At 52.1% G+C, this 19301-nt stretch overlaps 1 protein-coding gene across 2 annotated transcripts in view; it reads left to right on the top strand.

The window, feature by feature from the left end:
• MYH9 (myosin heavy chain 9) overlaps window positions 1-8244 on the top strand; it is a 75123-nt gene extending 66879 nt beyond the window's left edge. For both annotated transcript variants that reach the window (XM_042792023.1, XM_042792024.1), the window contains 11 exons: window positions 118-366; window positions 959-1171; window positions 1882-2094; window positions 2449-2610; window positions 3307-3435; window positions 3780-3868; window positions 4065-4188; window positions 5260-5468; window positions 5908-6016; window positions 6355-6527; window positions 6709-8244. In XM_042792023.1, the coding sequence (XP_042647957.1) occupies window positions 118-366; window positions 959-1171; window positions 1882-2094; window positions 2449-2610; window positions 3307-3435; window positions 3780-3868; window positions 4065-4188; window positions 5260-5468; window positions 5908-6016; window positions 6355-6527; window positions 6709-6826 (1788 nt within the window). In that variant the 3' untranslated portion in view covers window positions 6827-8244. The remainder of the gene's footprint in view (window positions 1-117; window positions 367-958; window positions 1172-1881; window positions 2095-2448; window positions 2611-3306; window positions 3436-3779; window positions 3869-4064; window positions 4189-5259; window positions 5469-5907; window positions 6017-6354; window positions 6528-6708) is intronic.
• Window positions 8245-19301: the final 11057 nt, after the last annotated feature.

Below are 19301 nucleotides of genomic sequence, written 5' to 3'. Positions count from 1 at the left end.
AGGAGGGAGTGTATCTGCAGAATTGAGCAGCTGTATTTCCTCAGCTTCTGGTGCCAGTAAACTACATACAGCGTTATCTGTGGCGTGGCTTCACGTGCAATCTTGTCTCTCCTTCAGGCGACAGATGCAAAGAAGAAGATGGACGATGGCCTGGGCTGCCTTGAGTCAGCAGAGGAAGCCAGGAAGAAGCTGCAGAAGGACTTGGAAGGCTTGAGCCAGCGTTATGAAGAGAAGACAGCTGCGTATGACAAGCTGGAAAAAACAAAGACCCGCCTGCAGCAAGAGCTGGATGACCTCACTGTGGACCTGGATCATCAGCGGCAGATCGTTTCCAACCTAGAGAAGAAGCAGAAGAAGTTTGATCAGGTATGACTTCGGTCACTGGGCATTCAGTACGTGAACCTTATTATAGAACCATAGAATAAGTTTGGGTAGGAGGGGACCTTAAAGATCATCTAGTTCCAAGGGCAGGGATATCTTCCACTAGACCAGGTTGCTCAAAGCCCCATCCACCCTGCCCTTATTCACAGGTCTGCTTTAAGAAATACCTAAGCAATGCAGCTCGGAGAATGTGTATTTATTTCTAACTAAGGCATAGCATATAGAGTGGAGAAATACGCTTAATAGAAGTAAATGAATTCTGTTCCACGCATAAGAAGTTTCGTGATGCTCCTTTTCCCGAAGAGGTAACATTTATATCGAGATCAAGTTCAAAGTGTTGTTTGCAGATCATCTTTGAGAGAAAGTTGGAGGCCTAGAGAGTCAGAAGTTTGTTCATTTGGTGTCAGCACAGTTATTAAAGGTCGGATGGCATGCTTCATTCTTGGAAGTTGCCTTTTCTTGGTTCCTTCTATCCATGGCAGAACACTATTAAGAAGGCGGTAACGAAAAGGTGCGTGTTTACCTTGTTAGAAAGTTGTCAGTAATTTCTCAGAATACTGTTGCTGTGCTCTTGTAGCTATTGGCAGAGGAGAAGAACATCTCTGCCAAGTACGCAGAAGAACGGGACCGTGCTGAGGCAGAAGCCCGTGAGAAGGAGACTAAGGCCCTCTCCCTGGCCAGAGCCCTGGAAGAAGCCATAGAGCAGAAAGCTGAGCTGGAGCGAATCAATAAGCAGTTCCGCGCGGAGATGGAAGACCTGATGAGTTCCAAGGATGATGTTGGGAAAAGTGTAAGTATGAAGTTAAAATATCTGGGCAGGAAATGTCATACGGGTGATACTGTTAGTTTAATACTGCAAAAGCTTATGCTGGTGTGAACACAGAGGAATGTAGTAGAGAATACCGGACACATTGTGAGTTTGTGAATGTTAGATTTGTATTACATTAGTAAGTGGGAAAGATGGGTTGGAAGAGCCTGGAAATGACCCAAACAAGGTAGTGACAAACTGAAAATGAACTGATGCCGTTGTGACAGAGATGAAGGTATGATGTGGGCCTGATGCGTAAAATACAGGAATTAGCCGGGCAATGGAAGACAGTAACCCCAATATTTCAAGCCAAAAAAATGTTATGATAAGCAGGCAGGAAAAGAAAAAATTCAGAGGCTAAAAGTATTTTCTTGAATTCTGTCAGAACCAGAGGTGTCCAGCTCTGATAACTCTGCAGTAGGCCAGGACTGGGCTAACAGGTGCTTTTCTTTTTCTCCTCACCACCACACGTAGATGACCATAACTAATAGGTGGTTGTGATTCCTACTGGCAGCTTGCAGGCATGTGAGCAGCTGGCTTTCGGGGGCACCTCTGCCCTAATCCAGGGGACAGATGCGGTGTTCTTTTACCCTGTCTTATGTGAACGGCTGTTCTTAGACCTTTTTGCTGTTAGGATAGGAGAAATTGTCTGCACTCTTTGAGGAAACCTCCTGTGTGGTGCTGTGCTGTAGGTCCACGAGCTGGAGAAGGCTAAACGAGCCCTGGAGCAGCAGGTGGAGGAGATGAAGACACAGCTGGAAGAGTTGGAGGATGAACTCCAGGCCACAGAGGATGCCAAACTGCGGCTAGAAGTGAACCAACAGGCCATGAAGGCGCAGTTTGACCGGGATCTCCAGGGCCGTGATGAACAGAATGAAGAGAAGAAGAAACAGCTGATTAGACAAGTAAGAAGGGCTCTGTAAATCCCGAAAGCGTTCCGTACACAAAGGCACTTGTGTCCAAAGGTGGTGAGACAGACGGTGCCAGTCCACAGATTCGGGTTAACGGTAGCTCTCCAGGCAGCGCAGCGAAGCTGTGAAAGGCTTTCCCCCTCGTGTGCATGGCTGTTCAACCGGCCTTTGTCTATCAGAGGAACCCGTGTGGCTTTATTAGTGAGGAATGTTAGCCCCATCCCCCGCCAGGAAGAATGAAAACAAGTCACATGCTTGCACTTGTGTGCAGTTTGAAAGGAGGATGCGAAAAGAGCCTGTTGGGAAATCAAGGGGCTGAAACGCTGATGCCTGTATTTCCCCATACAGGTACGGGAGATGGAGGTGGAGTTGGAAGACGAACGGAAACAGCGCTCCATGGCTGTGGCTGCCAGGAAGAAGCTAGAGATGGACCTGAAGGATTTGGAGGGCCATATAGACACTGCTAACAAGAATCGTGAAGAAGCCATCAAGCAGCTCCGCAAATTGCAGGTGAGATGCTGCAGCTGTTTTAGCCGTCAGTGTAGAGCATTTACCCGGGGGGATGGCATACAAGATTTCACCTGATGGGAGCCTTGCTTCAGTGTCAGAAGAGCAGCAGAACCTTGTAGCGTTTTACTGCCAAAGATTTGTTGGCATTTCAAATGTCCTTCTAACCCCAACCTGCCTGTTTAACTACTGGGAGACAAGCTGTAGGGAAAGTCCACTCTAGTGCTTGCCTCATGTCAGTGGTTTTGGAAAGGATTATGGAGCTGCAAAGCTAGAGGGACTGGAAAAATCACTTAGGCCTCCCCCTGCACCAAGACAGTTCTGTTATGCCTTGGTAATTCCTACAGGTATTTGCCTCATCTGTTCTTAGGGAAAAATTCCAAATCCTCCTGAGACTGTTCATTACATTGCTCCACTAGAAAGCTTCCCGGACCCTCCCTTCCCCCTCTCCCTACACCTGACAAATTTTCTTTTTTCCTGCAATTTAAGCATTCCCGTTTGCTTCCATTACTATTTCTCCTCGTTACTTGTGAAACGGGAAAAGGATCACTCCTTTTTACAGCAACCTTTTCTGGTAGCTGAAGATTAGTGAATCCCTGTCTCCATTTGCCCTCTCTGTACTTCCCATAAGATAAACAAACCCCATTTGTTAATGTGGATGCTCTGAAATTCATCCTTTTTTTGTTCCCTCTTTTCCAGGCACAAATGAAGGATTACATGCGGGAACTGGAGGACACACGTACTTCCAGAGAAGAGATCTTGGCACAGGCCAAAGAAAATGAGAAAAAGTTGAAGAGCATGGAGGCAGAGATGATCCAATTGCAAGAGGTAATGGAATATGCATGCAAGTCAAGGGCTTGTTCCTTTTCTTTGGCCAAGAACTGAGTGTAGCAGTCTAAGCCGGAGTGGTTATTTCCTTTCTTTTGTACTTTTTGCCCTGCTCAAATACAGAGTCCTCTTTAAAATGCAGAATTTGGCCCTTTCTCGACAGCGGTGACAGGAGTGTGCAAAACAAAGGAAGCTGTGGGGTGGGAGGGGAGCAGACCATGACTTATAATTAAGTCTGGATCTAGCTAGAGACCATACCACCCATTACCAGTAACTACTTTTTCCTCTGCTGCATTAATTGGTAGCTTCCCATTGGATCACTGACCGTCTCGTTTTCATTCCAGGAACTTGCAGCTGCTGAGCGTGCCAAGCGCCAGGCCCAGCAAGAAAGGGATGAGCTGGCTGATGAAATTGCCAACAACAGTGGTAAAGGGTGAGTAATGTTCCCTGGTTAAGGGTGGAGGAGCTGGTTTGAGAAAATACTTTGCAGGCTGTTATTTTTTCTGCAGACTGCAGTGTATCCTCTCTGCTCTTGAAAAACCGAGCTTGCTTTGTAAAATTACAAGTGGTGAGTTTTCCCCAAGACCTTAAGGCCGCCAACAGTACGCTAATACTTCCGTGTTCTACAGAGCATTGGCCATGGAGGAAAAGAGGCGCCTGGAGGCCCGGATAGCACAGCTGGAGGAGGAGTTGGAAGAAGAACAGGGCAACACAGAGATAATCAATGACCGGCTCAAGAAGGCAAATCTTCAGGTACCTGTTCAGGCTGTGGGCGCCAGCTGGGGCTCTCTAGTCTGTCAGTTGTCAGTAATGCCGGCGGCTGCTCCGTGTACAGTGCAGCCCCTCAGAGGCCTGTAGGTGCAAGCGAGATGAGCCACCTGCATACCACGCTAGAGCAAATGGGGTGGGCAGTCACGTGGGCTCGCGTTACCTCGCTGGTTTTGATCATTTAAAGGGTTGGGTACGTGGAACAATCTCCCAAGTTTCTAAAAAGGACTGGGAGGGGTTTCTTTTTCCTGTTTTAAGGGATTATGAGAAAGATGATCTTCAGCGTGCTGCTCCAACTTGGCATAGTGAAAAGTGCCACAGTGTGTTTGGAAAATGACTTTTCTGCCAGTTCTATGCTGCTTCAAATGGACTAACCATATGGAATTTGTTAGGCTGCTATAGAAACCACGATCTTAATCTGCCTGTTCTCTGCCATATTTTATCTGCCTGACTTTGAGAGTCGGGCGTGTTGTTTTCTTAGCGCTCCAAAGCCAAGGAGCTAGGCTGATGGTTCTCCAAACGGCGTGTTCACCCCGGAGGATGAGAGCATAGTTCTCTGCTTGGTTGACTGTCAGCTTGAGCCCTGATTTGGAAGTGGGCTGAGTTCTTGCCCTTTCATTTTTGAAAGTCAGTATTGTTAAACTGCTTCTTGGTAGTGGAAGCAGACAGACAGCAAATAAAGGGTAACTTAGTAAAGCACACATATTGGATCCACTTGCCTCAGGATTTTTGTAATTCACTAAGACTGATAATTACTCTGTTAAGTGCCAAACCGTGGCCTTCACCCCAGCGAGCGTTGTAACATAATTGGCAAATTTAGCCCTAAGAGGAGGTTGATAAGCCTGTTATTCAAAGAATTACTTTGAAAATCTGGGTAAACTGAGATATTTTGAGAAGCGCCCTGCCTACAGACAGCTCCCTTTGCATCAGAGTTCTTCCAGGCATTCGGCTCACCCCGAGGGTCCTTTTTCTTTGCGTGTCAGCAGGTGTCTGAGGAAATAAATCAGCCTTTCGGGCTGGAGCGCTCAATATGCCGCGTGCTTCTTTCCTCTGCAGATTGATCAGATGAATGCCGACCTGAATGCCGAGCGCAGCAACGCTCAGAAGAACGAGAACGCTCGCCAGCAGATGGAGCGCCAGAACAAGGAGCTTAAGCTTAAACTGCAGGAGATGGAGAGTGCAGTGAAGTCCAAGTACAAGGCTACCATCACGGCACTGGAAGCAAAGATAGCGCAACTGGAAGAGCAGTTGGACATGGAGACAAAGTATGTCCTAGTAGAAACTCAGTCTGTTTTACAAGCCTCCACCTACTCTGGCATTTTAAGCTCTTCTGAACAAATTCTGATTTGTTCACGTGAGGGCTTCATCCTAGGTATACTGAGTAGTACTGAAGTAAGATCTTGGCAAACCTTCCTTGGTTTGGACTGTAGTGACTTCTAGCTTCTTGCAGATGACACCACTCCTAAAACTGCAGCTGTGATACACTTGCTGCCACTGTAGCTTCAGGAAGGGTCACATCCGTGTGACATCAGTGCCTTTCGGTCGCTTCTGGGCAACATTGCCTCCCATCCCCTTTTTTTTTTTTTTCGAAGTTAGGAGGACTTTTGTTATCCTCCTTGTTTCTAACTCGCCCAAGTTTGCATCGTCTCGTGGGGGACAACGGGGGATAAGCTCGTGCCTGAGCGTCGCTGTATTTCTGTGTAGGGAGCGCCAGGCTGCCAGCAAGCAGGTGCGCCGCGCCGAGAAGAAGCTGAAAGACATCTTGCTGCAGGTGGATGATGAGAGGCGTAACGCTGAGCAATTCAAAGATCAGGTGTGTGTCTAGTTACCTGCAGCCCTGGGAGGGTGTGTGGGGGGGGGGAGGTTCTTCTGGTGGGAGGATTTCCCTTCTATGATCCAGGCATCATCTGCATGTAAGACGGCTCTAGCATTAACCTTCCGAGGGGTTTCTCTTCCCTCGCTGTGATAATTACAAGGCGACACGGATGAAAATGTAATGCTTTTGAGGGAAAAACTTGGAGCTGTCGAGTCCTAGGCAGCTCCCTTCAGAAAAGGCAGAGAGGGCTTTCGGAAACTGCTTTTTGTCGCTCTAACTGCTGTGCCGTGGCGTGGGGGAAACCTTGATGTCTCTTCTTCCCCTGCCCCGCCCAGGCGGACAAGGCGAACATACGCTTGAAGCAGCTGAAACGCCAGCTCGAGGAAGCAGAAGAGGAGGCCCAGCGAGCCAACGCGTCCCGTAGGAAGCTCCAGCGCGAGCTGGAGGATGCCACTGAGACAGCCGATGCAATGAATAGGGAAGTCAGTTCCCTGAAGAGCAAACTCAGGTGAGGCGGAGCGTTCCGCGCGGCGGTACCCTGGCAGGCGGTCCGGGTTGCCTTGCAGTAACTGCCCGCAGCCGGCGGCGTGGTCGGGCGCTTCCGTACCCCTCTGCAGAGCCTGCCCTGTCTGGCGAGCCCGGCGAAACCCCGAGCTGGCGTTGCTGACGTGCTGTCCGTCCTTCCCTAGGCGCGGGGACCTGCCGTTTGTCGTGACACGTCGAATGGTCAGGAAGGGTGCAGGAGAGTGCTCCGACGAGGAAGTGGACGGCAAGGCAGATGCCGGTGATGCCAAAGCTACTGAATAAGGCCTCCCGTTTGGCCCAGGTTACACGTGGTGGAGTTGACCCATCCACCCTCCCCCTCTTCCCTTGGACTTTCAGCAAACCCTCTCCTCCTAAATTGGCTGGGGATCTGCAGAGCAAGCCCAGCTCTGTGTATCTGGAGCCATCGGGCATCTGTGTTCCTAGTTTCCTCCTCTTTCCAGTTTCCTAATCCTCTTTGTATTTAATGCCAAAGAGTCGGGGCTCTGAAATCCGACCGGCAGTCTGGCCGCTACAGAGGCCTGTAGAACTGTCCGTGCCACGTCTGCTGGTGAAATCTTACACAGTTGGGAGGGAGTGGGGGTTAGGGAAAGATTATTTTTTTTTTTGCTGTAAATCTCCTTTCGTCTTCGATTCTAGCTGCAGGGAAGCTCCTTCCCGTATTCTTTCCCCTCCCTCTTTGTTTGCTTTCGGCAATCATGTTCAGTGACCTCAGACTTCTGCCTCTTTTAATCTGCCCACCCACACGGTTTGGGAGCAGTTTCAGGAAAAACGGTGTGCTTTGGCCATGGCAATTTGCCCTCTCTTCTTTCCCATGTTTCCAGGGAGGGGTGAAGAGGGAAGCTCCTCTTAGGACCTGTTACCTGGAGGACTTGCCAAAGTTGTCTTTCCCGCCCCCCCCTCCCCTTCTTCTTACTGTCTGGACAGATCTCTGAAGTGCAATGATGTCCTGTTAGTGTCTCTGCCTCTGAGCGGTTTCATCTAAAGGAGTGTGGACCAGTAGTTAATGACAGGCCGGGGAAGCGGAACAATGTCTGAGAATCTCTGGGGGACCAAATATATTTAATAGTAATAGATGGAATCTAGAGGAATTTAATAGGGTAGTGGGCAGAGGGTGGGGATAAGGGGAAGGAAATCCCTCTTTCATTGACATGTCCAAGCCTCTTGCACCTGCTCTGTAACCAGGGGTTGGGGTTAGTTATTGTGCACCATTGACTAAGAGTATATTAAAAACCCTTTAATCTGCACAGATATATGTAAGGCCTTTGTATCTCTCGTAATAAGTAATTAAGAAAAAAAAATAAAGGTCTTTATCACTGCCTTTCTATTGGGACCATGGTTATATATAGATAGTCTTTACTTTTCTACACCGTACACTGGTTGCTGGATTTACCTGTATTCTTAACCATATTGTATATGCTGCATTTAGACCTACTTATGAGCAAAGTAAAAATAATTAAATATGAAGCACCATACTGTATGCCTGAAGCGCTCTAAATGCAGGAGCCTCGTGTCCCGATTGCTGTCACAAAAAAAAAAAATTAAATTTTTTTTTTTTTTTTTATATATATATATAATAAAAGTGCCTTAGCATGTGCCTCAGCTGCGTGTCACCACTACAGTCAGTAATGGTTTACTGGTGCTCCACTGATGTTACCAATAAAGATTATCCATGTGCTGCAGCCCCTGTGCGTGCGTTGCCGTTCCCTCCTCCCCTCGGTGCCGTGACGACCCTGTCCTGCCAGCAGCACCGCAGCCCCCTCCCCGCCCAGGGGGGCTCCCTGTGGCTGCAGTCGGGCGCCGGCAGTGCCGGGGGGGCCGCTGGCCGTGCCCGCTGGGATTTGGGAGGGAAGACAAAGCGCCTTGTTGGCGTGCGTGCAGGGACCTACCCATTTCAACACAGGAGGCTGGGAACGGGAGCCGAGCTAGTTCTGGTCTTGGCCTGAAGGTGGTATTTCCGAGTCTGTAACGAGCAACTCTGCAAACAAACTCCCTTCGCTTTTATTTGCAGTCACTGGAAGGTAACGTTAGTGGAGGAGGTGAGATGCATGTCTAGAAAGTCTACTTCAGCAATACTTTGGCAAAACTGCCTTTCACTCATCTTCCAGCTTGGCCCCCGGAAATTACTTTTTGTTTCATTTTTGCTAGAAATTGAATCAGGAAACTCAGGCTGTGTCCATCCTCTGGCCTGCGGCCCCTTGTACTGCCCCAGGTGCTCAGGCGTTGGGGCGCTTACAGCCACGGCGCAAAAAGCTGGAGTGCGACACCAGCACCTGATACTTGTACCCTCGCATCCCCGGGCGGCAGAGATTTCGGGTTTGATGAGAAAGAGTGAGGAGTTGGGGTTGGGTCAGACCCTGGGGGGCAGATGGAACCGGCCCGTGTTGCTGGGACGCCTCAGGGGTGGGCGCTGGGGGTGGAGGGAGCTACTGTGGGGAAACCTCGGCCTTCCCTGCCTCCCGGCAGCGGCGTGAGCCATCTGAAACTAAAAATGCAGGCTGCTGCAGCCCACCCAGGGAGCAGGGAGCTCAGGCCCTGGGGGCATTTCAAGTAGCGATTGTTGGTCTGTCCTGTCCGGGAGCATCCACCCGCGCGGATCCGCAGCCTGGCCCGTGGTGCTTGGCGCAGGGAGGGAGCTCTGGAGCTGGTGTGGGTCCCCCCCCCCCATCCCCGCCGCCTCTGGGGCCCGTCTGGAAGCCCAGCCCAGTCCTGGAGGCGACTCAGGCTGTTCTGGAGGGGCTTTGTCCCAACCCTGCTGGCAAGATTCCAGCTGCGTTGCTTTCCCTGACGAGCCCAGATCCAAACTTGGCCGGGGCACGTCCTTTAGAACCTTGTCTCCAAGCACAGACGGTGATAGTATTCCCAGTTCCAGGACAAACAGCTAATGCTAGTAGATAACTGCTGTCTCTGTGTACCTAGTTTTTCATTTCCCTGATGCTCCAGCAGTGGGAGCAAAAGCAGAAGGAAAAGGAGGAAAAAAAAAAAAAAACAACGAAACAAACTCCTCCTGTCCTAAACTTGTGACTCTCCTGTCCTTACTACAGTTTTGAGCCGATGTGGCTGAGCAAAACAAACAGCTGAGCAGCAGCACAGCAGGAGGAAGAGGAAAACGTGAAATGCCTCGAGCAACGACGGCCTGGCCCGTGAGAGGAGGGGTGCAGGGGTGCTGGAGTCCCTTCTCAAGCCGGCTCCCCGCGGTGGGGCAACTCCCTTCACCGAGCCTGGGGAGGGCCAGGCTGGGGTGCTTTCAATTCGGATAAAATGTGCAGAGAAGGCCACTCGAAAGTCGATGAGGTGAAAGAACGGTCATGCTTTGGACTGGGCAGTCACTCGCTCGTGCAGGAGGAGCGCTGAAGGGGGGCTGCCTTCTCCCCTCACCTGAGGGCGGCCGGGGACGCGGTGCTGCCTGGGTGCACGCGTGCCCCGGGAGAGGTCTGCCCTGGAGGTTTCGCTATTGCTCAGCTCCCCGGCCTCTCAGGAACAACGAGGCAGGAAACGGGGAACTGATGATGACGGAGGGGCTGGCCTGGCACTGGCATGCTACTCGTAAAGCGGTCGTGTGCTGCTAGTTAATCTGGAATTGTACTGTGGATGGCTTCGTTCGCTACAGCCTTAATCGGCTTTTGATGGAAAACGTGCAGCATCTCATGGAAGAGGGAGTTAGGGCAGGGTGTATCGCTCAGGATAAACGGGTTGCTTCCTTAGGCTCCTTTTTAGGAGAGGAGCCATCACTCAGATCGCTGATCTTGTGTAAAGCCATGGCTAAAGTGGGGCTCTGTGGCCAGAGAAGTCCTCACTGGAGACGAAGTAGTGGTGGAGTGGGCTGGGGGTGGTCGGCTGAGAGACCTGCCTAGAAGCAGCGAGATGCTGAACTGTATAGCCAAGAGATGCGCTGACCTGCCGGCCCCGCAGGGCAGCCTACACCAGCGTTGTGGGTGAAGGGATGACTTGATGGAGAAATAAAAGGAGGGGGGGGGGGGGGGTGTGAGGAAAAAGCAAACCCTTAGAGCTGTGATCGAAGAAATTTGCTTCCTGCTCTTATTTCTCACTGTATCCAGGGAAACATCTCCCTGGGTTGCTTTATAAAGAAACAGCATCCTATCAGATCTGAGCCCACCTTTCACTTTTCCTCCCCCAAACTCCTGGCGCTGATCGCTCCTGGTGCCACAGCAAGGGAAACATCCTTCCTCTTAGCCCAGGCTCTTCCCTCCCAGAACTCTTCTCTCAATCCTGGGCTGTCCCTGGGGCTTGAGAGGACCCCGGCGAAACTTCCCGACCCTGCAGGCTGCTGGATGGACCCGGGCTGCCCTGTGGCCTGCGAGCATGTGTTGAAAGCTTGTTTCGTTTCCTTCTCAGCACTTCCCCACCGGTGGCTGAGAGGGGCACGGGGGCTGCGTGCACTGTGCCCCATGCTGCCAAATTCATCCTCAGTTGGAGCCGACTCTTTCAGACACTGTTTTTGCTTCCCAAAGCTTCCCCTGCAGCTGGTGCAGGTGCAAGGAGCTCATCTCTGGAGGAGAGACCAGCTCCAGTCTCAGGCGAGGTTCTCGGCTTGCATAAGAAGTGCTAATGTTGTCGCTAGGATCTGCAGCAGGTTCTGCAGCAGAGCTTTTAATGAGGTAGCACGCGGCCCAATTTGCTGTGCAGGCTTTTGATCCTTTCTGCTGTTGTCGGGATCGCACGTTGCGCAGCTTGCAGTGAGCCAGCTCATCGTTTTCGGAAGGTCGAGGCACCCAGCTGTCTCGCCCTGATTGTGTCCTTCTGGGTAAGGCACAGATAAAGCTCTTGATCAGCTTTTGCTCGAAGCCTGGCTCACCATCTCCTTCTCACCTGGGAAGTTTCTGGGAGGCGACTTCAAGGAGATGACTTACGCTCCAGCAAGGATCTGCAGTTAAGAAATTGCAGTGGGACCCCACATGAGGAAAGGCGCCAGGGTTGTGCTGCCCGTGTTTACTCAGGCCCTTGCTGTGAAGCTGAAGGGAGCTTATCTGCTCCCCAACCCTTCTCCTTTGCTAAGGGAAGCGCTCACCGCTCTGCTGCAGCCAAGGAGTTTGGTTCAGAGGAGGGATGGCAGGCCCCTCCTGCCGGAGGGTAACGTACGGTATCTCTGCAGCGTAGGGGGAAATCTACACCAAGAGTAAAACCTCACCTACGCTGGAGGTCGGTTGCCTGCGCCGCTTCCCCGGGCAGAAGGTGAGAAAACCGGAGTTGTTTGACTAGAGAAGCCGGCGGGGCGGCTGGGGACCCGCGCCTGGATTTGTGGGGCTGAGTGGTGCAGGGCACGTGTCCCCGCTGCCACCGACGGACACGTCAGGGCACGGCTGGGACCGGCGCAGGCTCTCCGGCAGCGGAGGGTGCAGCACCGCCTGTGGCGTGGCCTGCAGGGCTGGGCCTCCCGTCACCGGGCGTAACACGGCCCTGGCGTAGCTTTTTTGGGGGGGACACACACTGAGGATGAGCAGAGCCCGGCAGCACGTCCCCGGGAAGGGACCTGACTCGTTTGCTTTGGGCAGCGGATGACTGAGGGTTAGGGAGAGAACTGTGGCGATTGGGTTGCAGCTTCTCTGTAGCCCCTTTCTCATAACCTGGGAGCAGAGAGGTGTGTGATGGAGAGAGGAGGGGGGCACCCACTGCGTGGACGTGGGGCACAGCACGGACGGAGCTGCACCCAGGTTTATCACGCAGGATAGTCTGGAAATAGCCTCTCTCCAAAGCGAGATTTCAAGGTCTTGGTCCCCGCTCAGCTGTCCAGGATCTGACAGAGCAGACCCCCCCCCCCAAATTTTCCCTCGGCATCCCCCCAGCACCTCTGCGAGCTGTGCTACAGGACGCCTGCTCTCCGCAGGGCCACAGTACCTACGGCTCACCCAGCAGGAGAGGCTGCCTCACGACACTGCCACGGGCTATTAAAAGCAGCAAGACGATTAAAATAAACTGTCACGGGACTTTCATACCAAACATCAACCGCGAGCTGGGCTCCTTCGTTTCCTGGGAAAGCTGATCTGTATTGGCAGGCAAGGGAGATACCCGGGAGGTGGTGGTGGGGTGATGCTGGCGGGGGGCTCCCCAGACCCACTTCTCCATCAGCGAGCGGTGGGGCGGGCAGGAGCCTGGCTACAGGCAGCCGACTCCAGTTTCCCTGGTCGGACAAGGCCTTTCCTGACTGCTGGGGTGGAGGAAGGAAACACCCGGCAGCAAGCACCGTGGCGGGAAGAGCCGGGGCTGGAAAGGCCGGTGCTCTCCTCCTGTGCTGCAGGAGGGTGAGGGGTGCCCGGGTGGGAGCCCACGGGGCACCTCTCGGCCGCAGCCCAGCTTGCCGGGGCGTGGGGTTGAGCCCGGCGCTGGTGTATTTCAGAAGCAGGGAACCCTCCTGCCCGGCTCTTGCAGGGGCCAATACACCCCACGAAGGGTGCGCCGTGCCTTCGGCCGCGCTTCCCGGTGTTCCCCGCAGCAGGCGAAGCAGGGGGCTGAGCTCTGCCCTGTGGCCGGGCGCCCGGTCGAGTCCCCCCCCCCCCCGAGCACCAACAGCTCCAGGGGGCCGTGTTTGCGCCCGGCTCTGGGCTCAAGCTGAGTTTTGAACAGCCCCGTCCCGCCAAGGCAGAGAGCGCTCCCTGGGAACCGCGGTGGGCTGGTGGGACCCTCACCCAGCCCGGGCCCGACCAGAAGAGCTCTCAGCTCCCTTCGGCGCCCAGTTTCCCCCAGCACAGGTTAGAGCCTCCCCGACATCCCTGCGGCCGGTCCCAGCCACGCTCCCGGCGGCTCAGTGGGGCCCCTGCCTCTAAGCGTGCAGGTAACCCCGCTGCTGTCACAAAAAAAACGAGGGGCTTAGGCTGGGGGTCAGGCCTGGGGTGTAAGGCCCCCCCCCCCAGTTCCTTCACCCGAGATGATCCCGGCTGCCCCGCTCCCCCCGCCGTACCCGCCCGGCGTCGTGCCTGAAGCTGGGGACCCCTCTGCACACAGGGCAGGGCGAGCCCGTCGTGTTTAAACCGCCAGGTGAGAGCAAAGCAAGCCGCAGCAATGGGCTGCGCAGACAGGAAAGTTTTTCTTCGTCATAATTCATTCCCTTTACTTGCTTAAGCTTTTGGGTGCTGCCTTTCCTCCCCCCTGGTTGCAGCCCACACAGCCCTTCTTGGTAACTTGGGCAGCTACTGGGCCAGGATGGCGACTGCTCTCATGTGGTTTTGATGCTACTGCTTTCTGGTTTTGCTGAGCAGTGAATAGATAAAATATTTACTCTCTTTTCTCTTTTTTTTTTTTTTTTTTTTCATTCTTTCTCCTCTCCTCTTGGAACTACCCAGCAAATGCTTTGATGCCAGAGCCAGTCGTAGCACAACATTTCACAGAAAATAAGAAGTGCTTGTGGCAATTTCTGCTCTGCAATTTGAACTTCTGTCCTCTTTATTAAAAAAAAAAAAAAAAAGGGAAAGAAATGAACAAACAAACATTGATGGGAGAAAGACCAGTGGTGAAAATATAAAACCTGCCTTTACCGAATGCTCACACCCTTGTCTGCAGCTGGGCATAGGCTTAAGCAGAAGCTGTCAGATAAAATTTGGGAACATGTGGAGCTGGTAGGGTCCTATTGCTAAATTACAGCCTTAGAGGATGATGTGGAAATTGTGGATGGAGAATAAGATCTGTGACTGATGGACTGGGATGTGTTTAAAAATTAAGCACCTCAGAAATCTCGTGAAGAATGGTTTCAGCTGAGAAAATTTCTGGTGGGTCAAAAACCAGCGGAAGGGGATGAATTATCACCAATACAGCCGGCGGAAAGGGGTCACCTTACTTGTTCCAGAAGCGGAGCGAGATGCGATGTGTACTTACCTGTGCTGATTATGAGCCCTGCTGAGCTTGATTATAATCTGCTCTCCCAGGCGAGCGTGCTGCGCTCGGCGGCACGGAGGAAGCGCAAAAGGAATTTGTCAGCGCCGGGACGAAATGTGATTGCCGGCTGCACGCTGCAGCGGGGGCTGGTTTCTGCGGGTCGGGGATCCCCCCCCTCCCAGCTAGCCTACCAGTATTAAAGCACACGGGGGAAGTTTATTTCAGCCGGTAATGGGTTTTTGGCCTGTTTCTGACTGGCTCGGTGCTGTGACTTAAGCTGGCGTTTCATCCCAGCACAGAGCTGAGAGCGTGAGGTGAACTTTTTCAGAACCAAGTAATGGCTTGATGATAGCTTTGTATTAAATGGAGAGCTTTGCTGTAAACTAATTCCAAAGCAGCTGCCCTGTACAAGTAGAGGAGATGAAAACCGCTTTAACGGTGGTTTTTTAGTTGGAGCTCGAGCAATTTATGGCAGGGATTACCTGGTGTGATGTCTGGGCTAGCAGAGCTCTGGGCTCGGTGACACAGGATGGCCGCAGGCAGCACGAGCAGGGATTTTGGGCGTGCTGTGGAGGGATTTTGGGTACGCTGCAGAGACCTCGGTGAACGCTGGGGAAGAAGAAGAGGGCTGAGCAGAGGCAGGGCAGCGAGCTCTCGGCTTGTAGGCTCGTGCTCCTGGTAGCTCCGGAGCCTTCAGTGAGGTTTTGGCAGAGGAGGGGTGAGTTCGTGCCTGTTCACAGTCTGAACCTCTGGCTCTCGTTTCTCCTCCTTCTCCTTCCCCCTACTGACGGCTCCCAAGGGAAAGTTCCTGCTGCAGAAAAGAAAAACCACAAAAGCGGAGGGCTGGGGGATGTGGGGTGGGGAGCGACCTCCAAAGGGCCGGCTGGCTGGAGCAGGCACGGGGGATGCTGGCGAGGGAGTGGGGGGCGGCCACCCCCCACTCCCCAAATCCAGGCTTGGGTTCAGTCCGGGCCAGCGACGAGCTGCTCAGGAGGCTGCAAGTCGAGGACGTGCTCCCAAATCCCTGGTGGCCTTCTAACAGCAGGATCCCAGGGGCTCCCCTGGGACCCGGTGCCTGATGCCCTGCATGGGGGGGGGGGGAACACAGAGCACCCCCCAAACCGGTGGGATGGGCAGCTGGGGCTGTTGGAGGCCCCGGGAGAGGCCCCGGTGAGGGGCGAGCAGCCTGTGTGCACGGAGCAGCGCCCAGAAGGACTAGAAAAGATCAGTGCTGAGGCTTTCCTAAACCCTTACGTGTATGTGTGTGCAGGGGGGGGCGTGTGTGTGTGTGCACATGTACATACAAGCTTATATATGGGTGTAAACAGATGCATGTGTATAAGTTTGCATTAAATAGAATGTGGATGTTATCCAGGATAAAGTCCCTCACACGGATATTGTAATTCACCTCTAAATACATACTGCAAGCTGAGGAAACTCAGTGTTGAGATCAAATACAAAGTGTATTTGGTAAGTGTATTAGGGTAAGAGATGTACAGCTGAGGCACCCAAACAGGCCGATGGCTGGAGAACGGGAATCAAGGGGAGGAAAAGATACTGTGTCTTTAAAAATCAGTGTCAGCGAGTCCAGGAGATAAAACTAAAGTGACTCGTCCAGAATGACATGCTTATAGCCTGGTACCGCAATTACATTTATTTGGGTGCCCTATCTGTGCCTTCCCACTGCTGACTAACTCGCTCAGATTTCTTCCAACTTTCCCCTCCGCCCTAAATTGCCTGAATTTATAGCACGTACTTGGGACACTATGGCAACTTCCCCATTCCATATTTAACCCATGTTACCCAAACCATCCTAACCCCATCTGAGTGCAACTTGGGTGAAGAAAAGTGGTATTAACAAAGTTGGAGGCAAGCCTCTGGAGGGAGTGGGGCCAGCACGGCGGTGGTAATTCTGAGTCATACAGCCGATTTCTGGATGAGCCGGACCTCACGGTGCAGGGCTGCTGTCCCCGGCCAGCTTCAGTGTCATTCAGGCAGGGATTCCCACCACGGTTTTATCATCGGCTTGGCAGGGCTGTGGCTATCCCCTTCTGAATTTTGCATGGGCTGGTAACGTTTCAGTTTGGTTTGACTCCGTAGCCCTGCTCGAAAACATGACTAAATATGGCTGTGTTTCTGATTGCTGCAGACTGCGGGATTAGCAGCCCCTTCTTGCCAGCAGCCACAGCTGAAGCTGAAGAGAGCACCGAGAAGAGCTGCAGTCCAGCCTCCCCACCACACCTTTTTTTTTTTTTTTTTTTTTTTTTTCCCAGTTTTTTGTTTTCTGCAGAGAAATCTGCAACCTATTGTGTGGGCTAGCAAACTTGGCACCCTCCAGCCACCTATAAAATTGCATGAGGCATTTATATTTCCTGTAGTGGATTTTGTGTTGTCTGGGTTTCAGATGACTCTGGGAGAGAGGGTTTGCCTTTTTTTTTTCAGTGGGGGGCTACAAACTGCATTCAAAATAATTCCAGTTTCTTGGCGATAAGGGAGTACTGGCAACTGGCAGAGCAGATGGACATGTTCCGGGACAGATGTAGGCAGCTTCCCCTGCCTGCAACTTGCACAGCCCAGACTCAGCCCGGCACCGGAGTACTTGCCTTGTCCAGAAGTGTGTCAATAACCTCATTGATTGCAATGATATTTCTCATGCTTAAAGTTAAGCAAGTGCTTAAATGTCACGCTGAATCACAAGAAAAGGATTTCTTTGCGCTCTGCCAGAGTCAGTTCTTTCGACCTAGCTGCCTTTGTGTCCGTGCACACATCAGGTTTTTATGCAAACTCTTAGTATTTATGCAGATGTAGCACATACGGGGGGATTTTCTTTACAAACTGGGCTTTGCCTGACTTTGAAAGTATCTTCTTGGCTCGTATACTGAATATTTATTGTGCTTTATTGCCGTTTTCTAATTTGGATCTGAAGCCAAAGAGGCAGCAACTATTTCTAGAGTGGAAAAATCACATTAAAAAAGAAGAACTATGTTTTCAAATCTTGAAGTGTGTGCTGTATCAGCAACAAATAGCATCATGAAAGGGTAAAATCAGACTGCAAGTGCTTATTGGTATTATCGGTATCATAAATTCACATAGCACTTTTCTGTGCAAAGGAAAACTGATAATCTTTTGCAGCGAACATAGAATCTAAGGGCACGATTTTGTGATGATTCTTCCATAAGTCCTACGTGTCTCATAGCCCCTCTGAGACGAATGCTGCCCTACTGAACAGCCAGCAGGTGGAGTCATCCATAATGTATGGGTTGCGATCTGGAAAGTTGAATAAGTACGACTGGACACGTGGAAATTTCAGTTGAAAGCCGAGACCAAGGAAAATATGAGGAATGGAACTGGAAAACTCTGCGAGCGCAGAGGACACAAAGAGCTGAAACTTTGGCAGCAGAAGGGGAGGGGCCTGCAAAATGTTTGGAATAGCAAAAAGCTGGAGCAATCCTGGAAACGCTCCTGTGGCTCGGATCCCGAGGCGTAATTCATTCTGTTGTAATTCGCACAGACGGCGGCTGTCTCCAGGGAAGGCTTGAACAGCTGGGAGACATCAGGGTGTGGGCCTGCTTCAACCGCACGCTCTTTCTTTATCCCTGCATCAGTCACAGAAGTGAAAGGTGATACAGGGATCACTGTAGAAAATATCTGCAAGCTATTCCCTGCCCTGGGAGATGGCTGCTCTTGTTAGTCGAGTTGTGTTAGGGACCAGCTTAGTTTGGCATTTTGTGTATAACCATGCACTTTCAGATGTTTTTCAATAAACCGATTAGGGAGAAAGAAACAGCCTCGACTCCAGAGACCAGCCACGTAGTAAAATGAGTTGTGGCTGCGGGGCCCTAATAAATAGGGTGCTTCCCTGAAAGTGAACAGGAGTTACGCGACAACACCCGTTCTGTTCGCGTGACGTGCCCAGCCACCACAGCGGGTGTTTTGCTTTGCCCTTCGCTCCGTCTGCCTGTTACACCAGGAACGACCGCGGCCTCCGGCGGGGCGCTTGCCCTTCCCGGGCTGCGCAGCCTCCAGCCTATTTGGAAACGAGGAGTTGCAAGTGATGATTTGTACCGCCTGTTGGTCTGGGCGCCCACGTGGGCTGAATAATAACGTCCTGTCCACCCGGCTGCCACAGACTCACGTCTGAGAGAGGAGAAGGTGGCAGAGCCCCGAGGTACTTCGGAGGCATGGCCGGGGATGTATTGATGCAGGGGCTGTGGCTCCAGCCAGGCTGGCGGTGGCCTGCACCAACAGCTGTCACTGCTGCCCCGTTGACGTAGACTCCAGTCTCCAACAACCTCTTGTTCAGTCACGACAGGCAGCCGAGGGGAATAAATGCCAGGTATTTCCCTGTTTCTTGATCTCTGGCACCCAGAGGGTGGGGGAGAGCAGATGTTTTGTTGTTTTTTTTTTTTTTCTTCTGGTCTGCGTCCCCATGGACTCCCTGCGGTACCTCCGTGGCTCACGCTATTTCTCCTGAGCTGGTCAGCCTCACTGTCTCAACAGGAAAGCAAAAGACCTTTTGTTTCCCAGACATGCTCTTCACACAGTTCCCTCTTATTCCATATTTTGGGGATAGAGTGGGAAGCTCCTTCATATTAGAGGTGCTGAAGGACCTACTTTATTCCCCACCCTTCCAGGCATAAGCGGTGCAGGCGGATGGCATCTTTATGCTAACTGCATATATGCAGATAAGTGCATCTGCACTGCAGGTGTCGTACTGCTTTAGCAGCCTCGGTACACCTGAAGTGGCACAACTTCTGTACGCGACGAAACCTCACTGAACCACAGACCAAGCAGCAATTAGCAACGATAAATCGGCTGCAGCGATGCTCGGAGCCGGCAAGAAAATGAGCCGGGGAAGTTTTGCTGCGAGCTCTCTGGTTGATTCCCAGCTGCTGACAGTGCCGCTCTGCCG

This window comes from Tyto alba, unplaced genomic scaffold (assembly GCF_018691265.1).
Source record: "Tyto alba isolate M040663 unplaced genomic scaffold, T.alba_DEE_v4.0 Super-Scaffold_2, whole genome shotgun sequence".
Classification (NCBI taxonomy): domain Eukaryota; kingdom Metazoa; phylum Chordata; class Aves; order Strigiformes; family Tytonidae; genus Tyto; species Tyto alba.
Note: the sequence above shows the minus strand (reverse complement) of the source record. Positions and strands in the feature narration are given on the sequence as shown.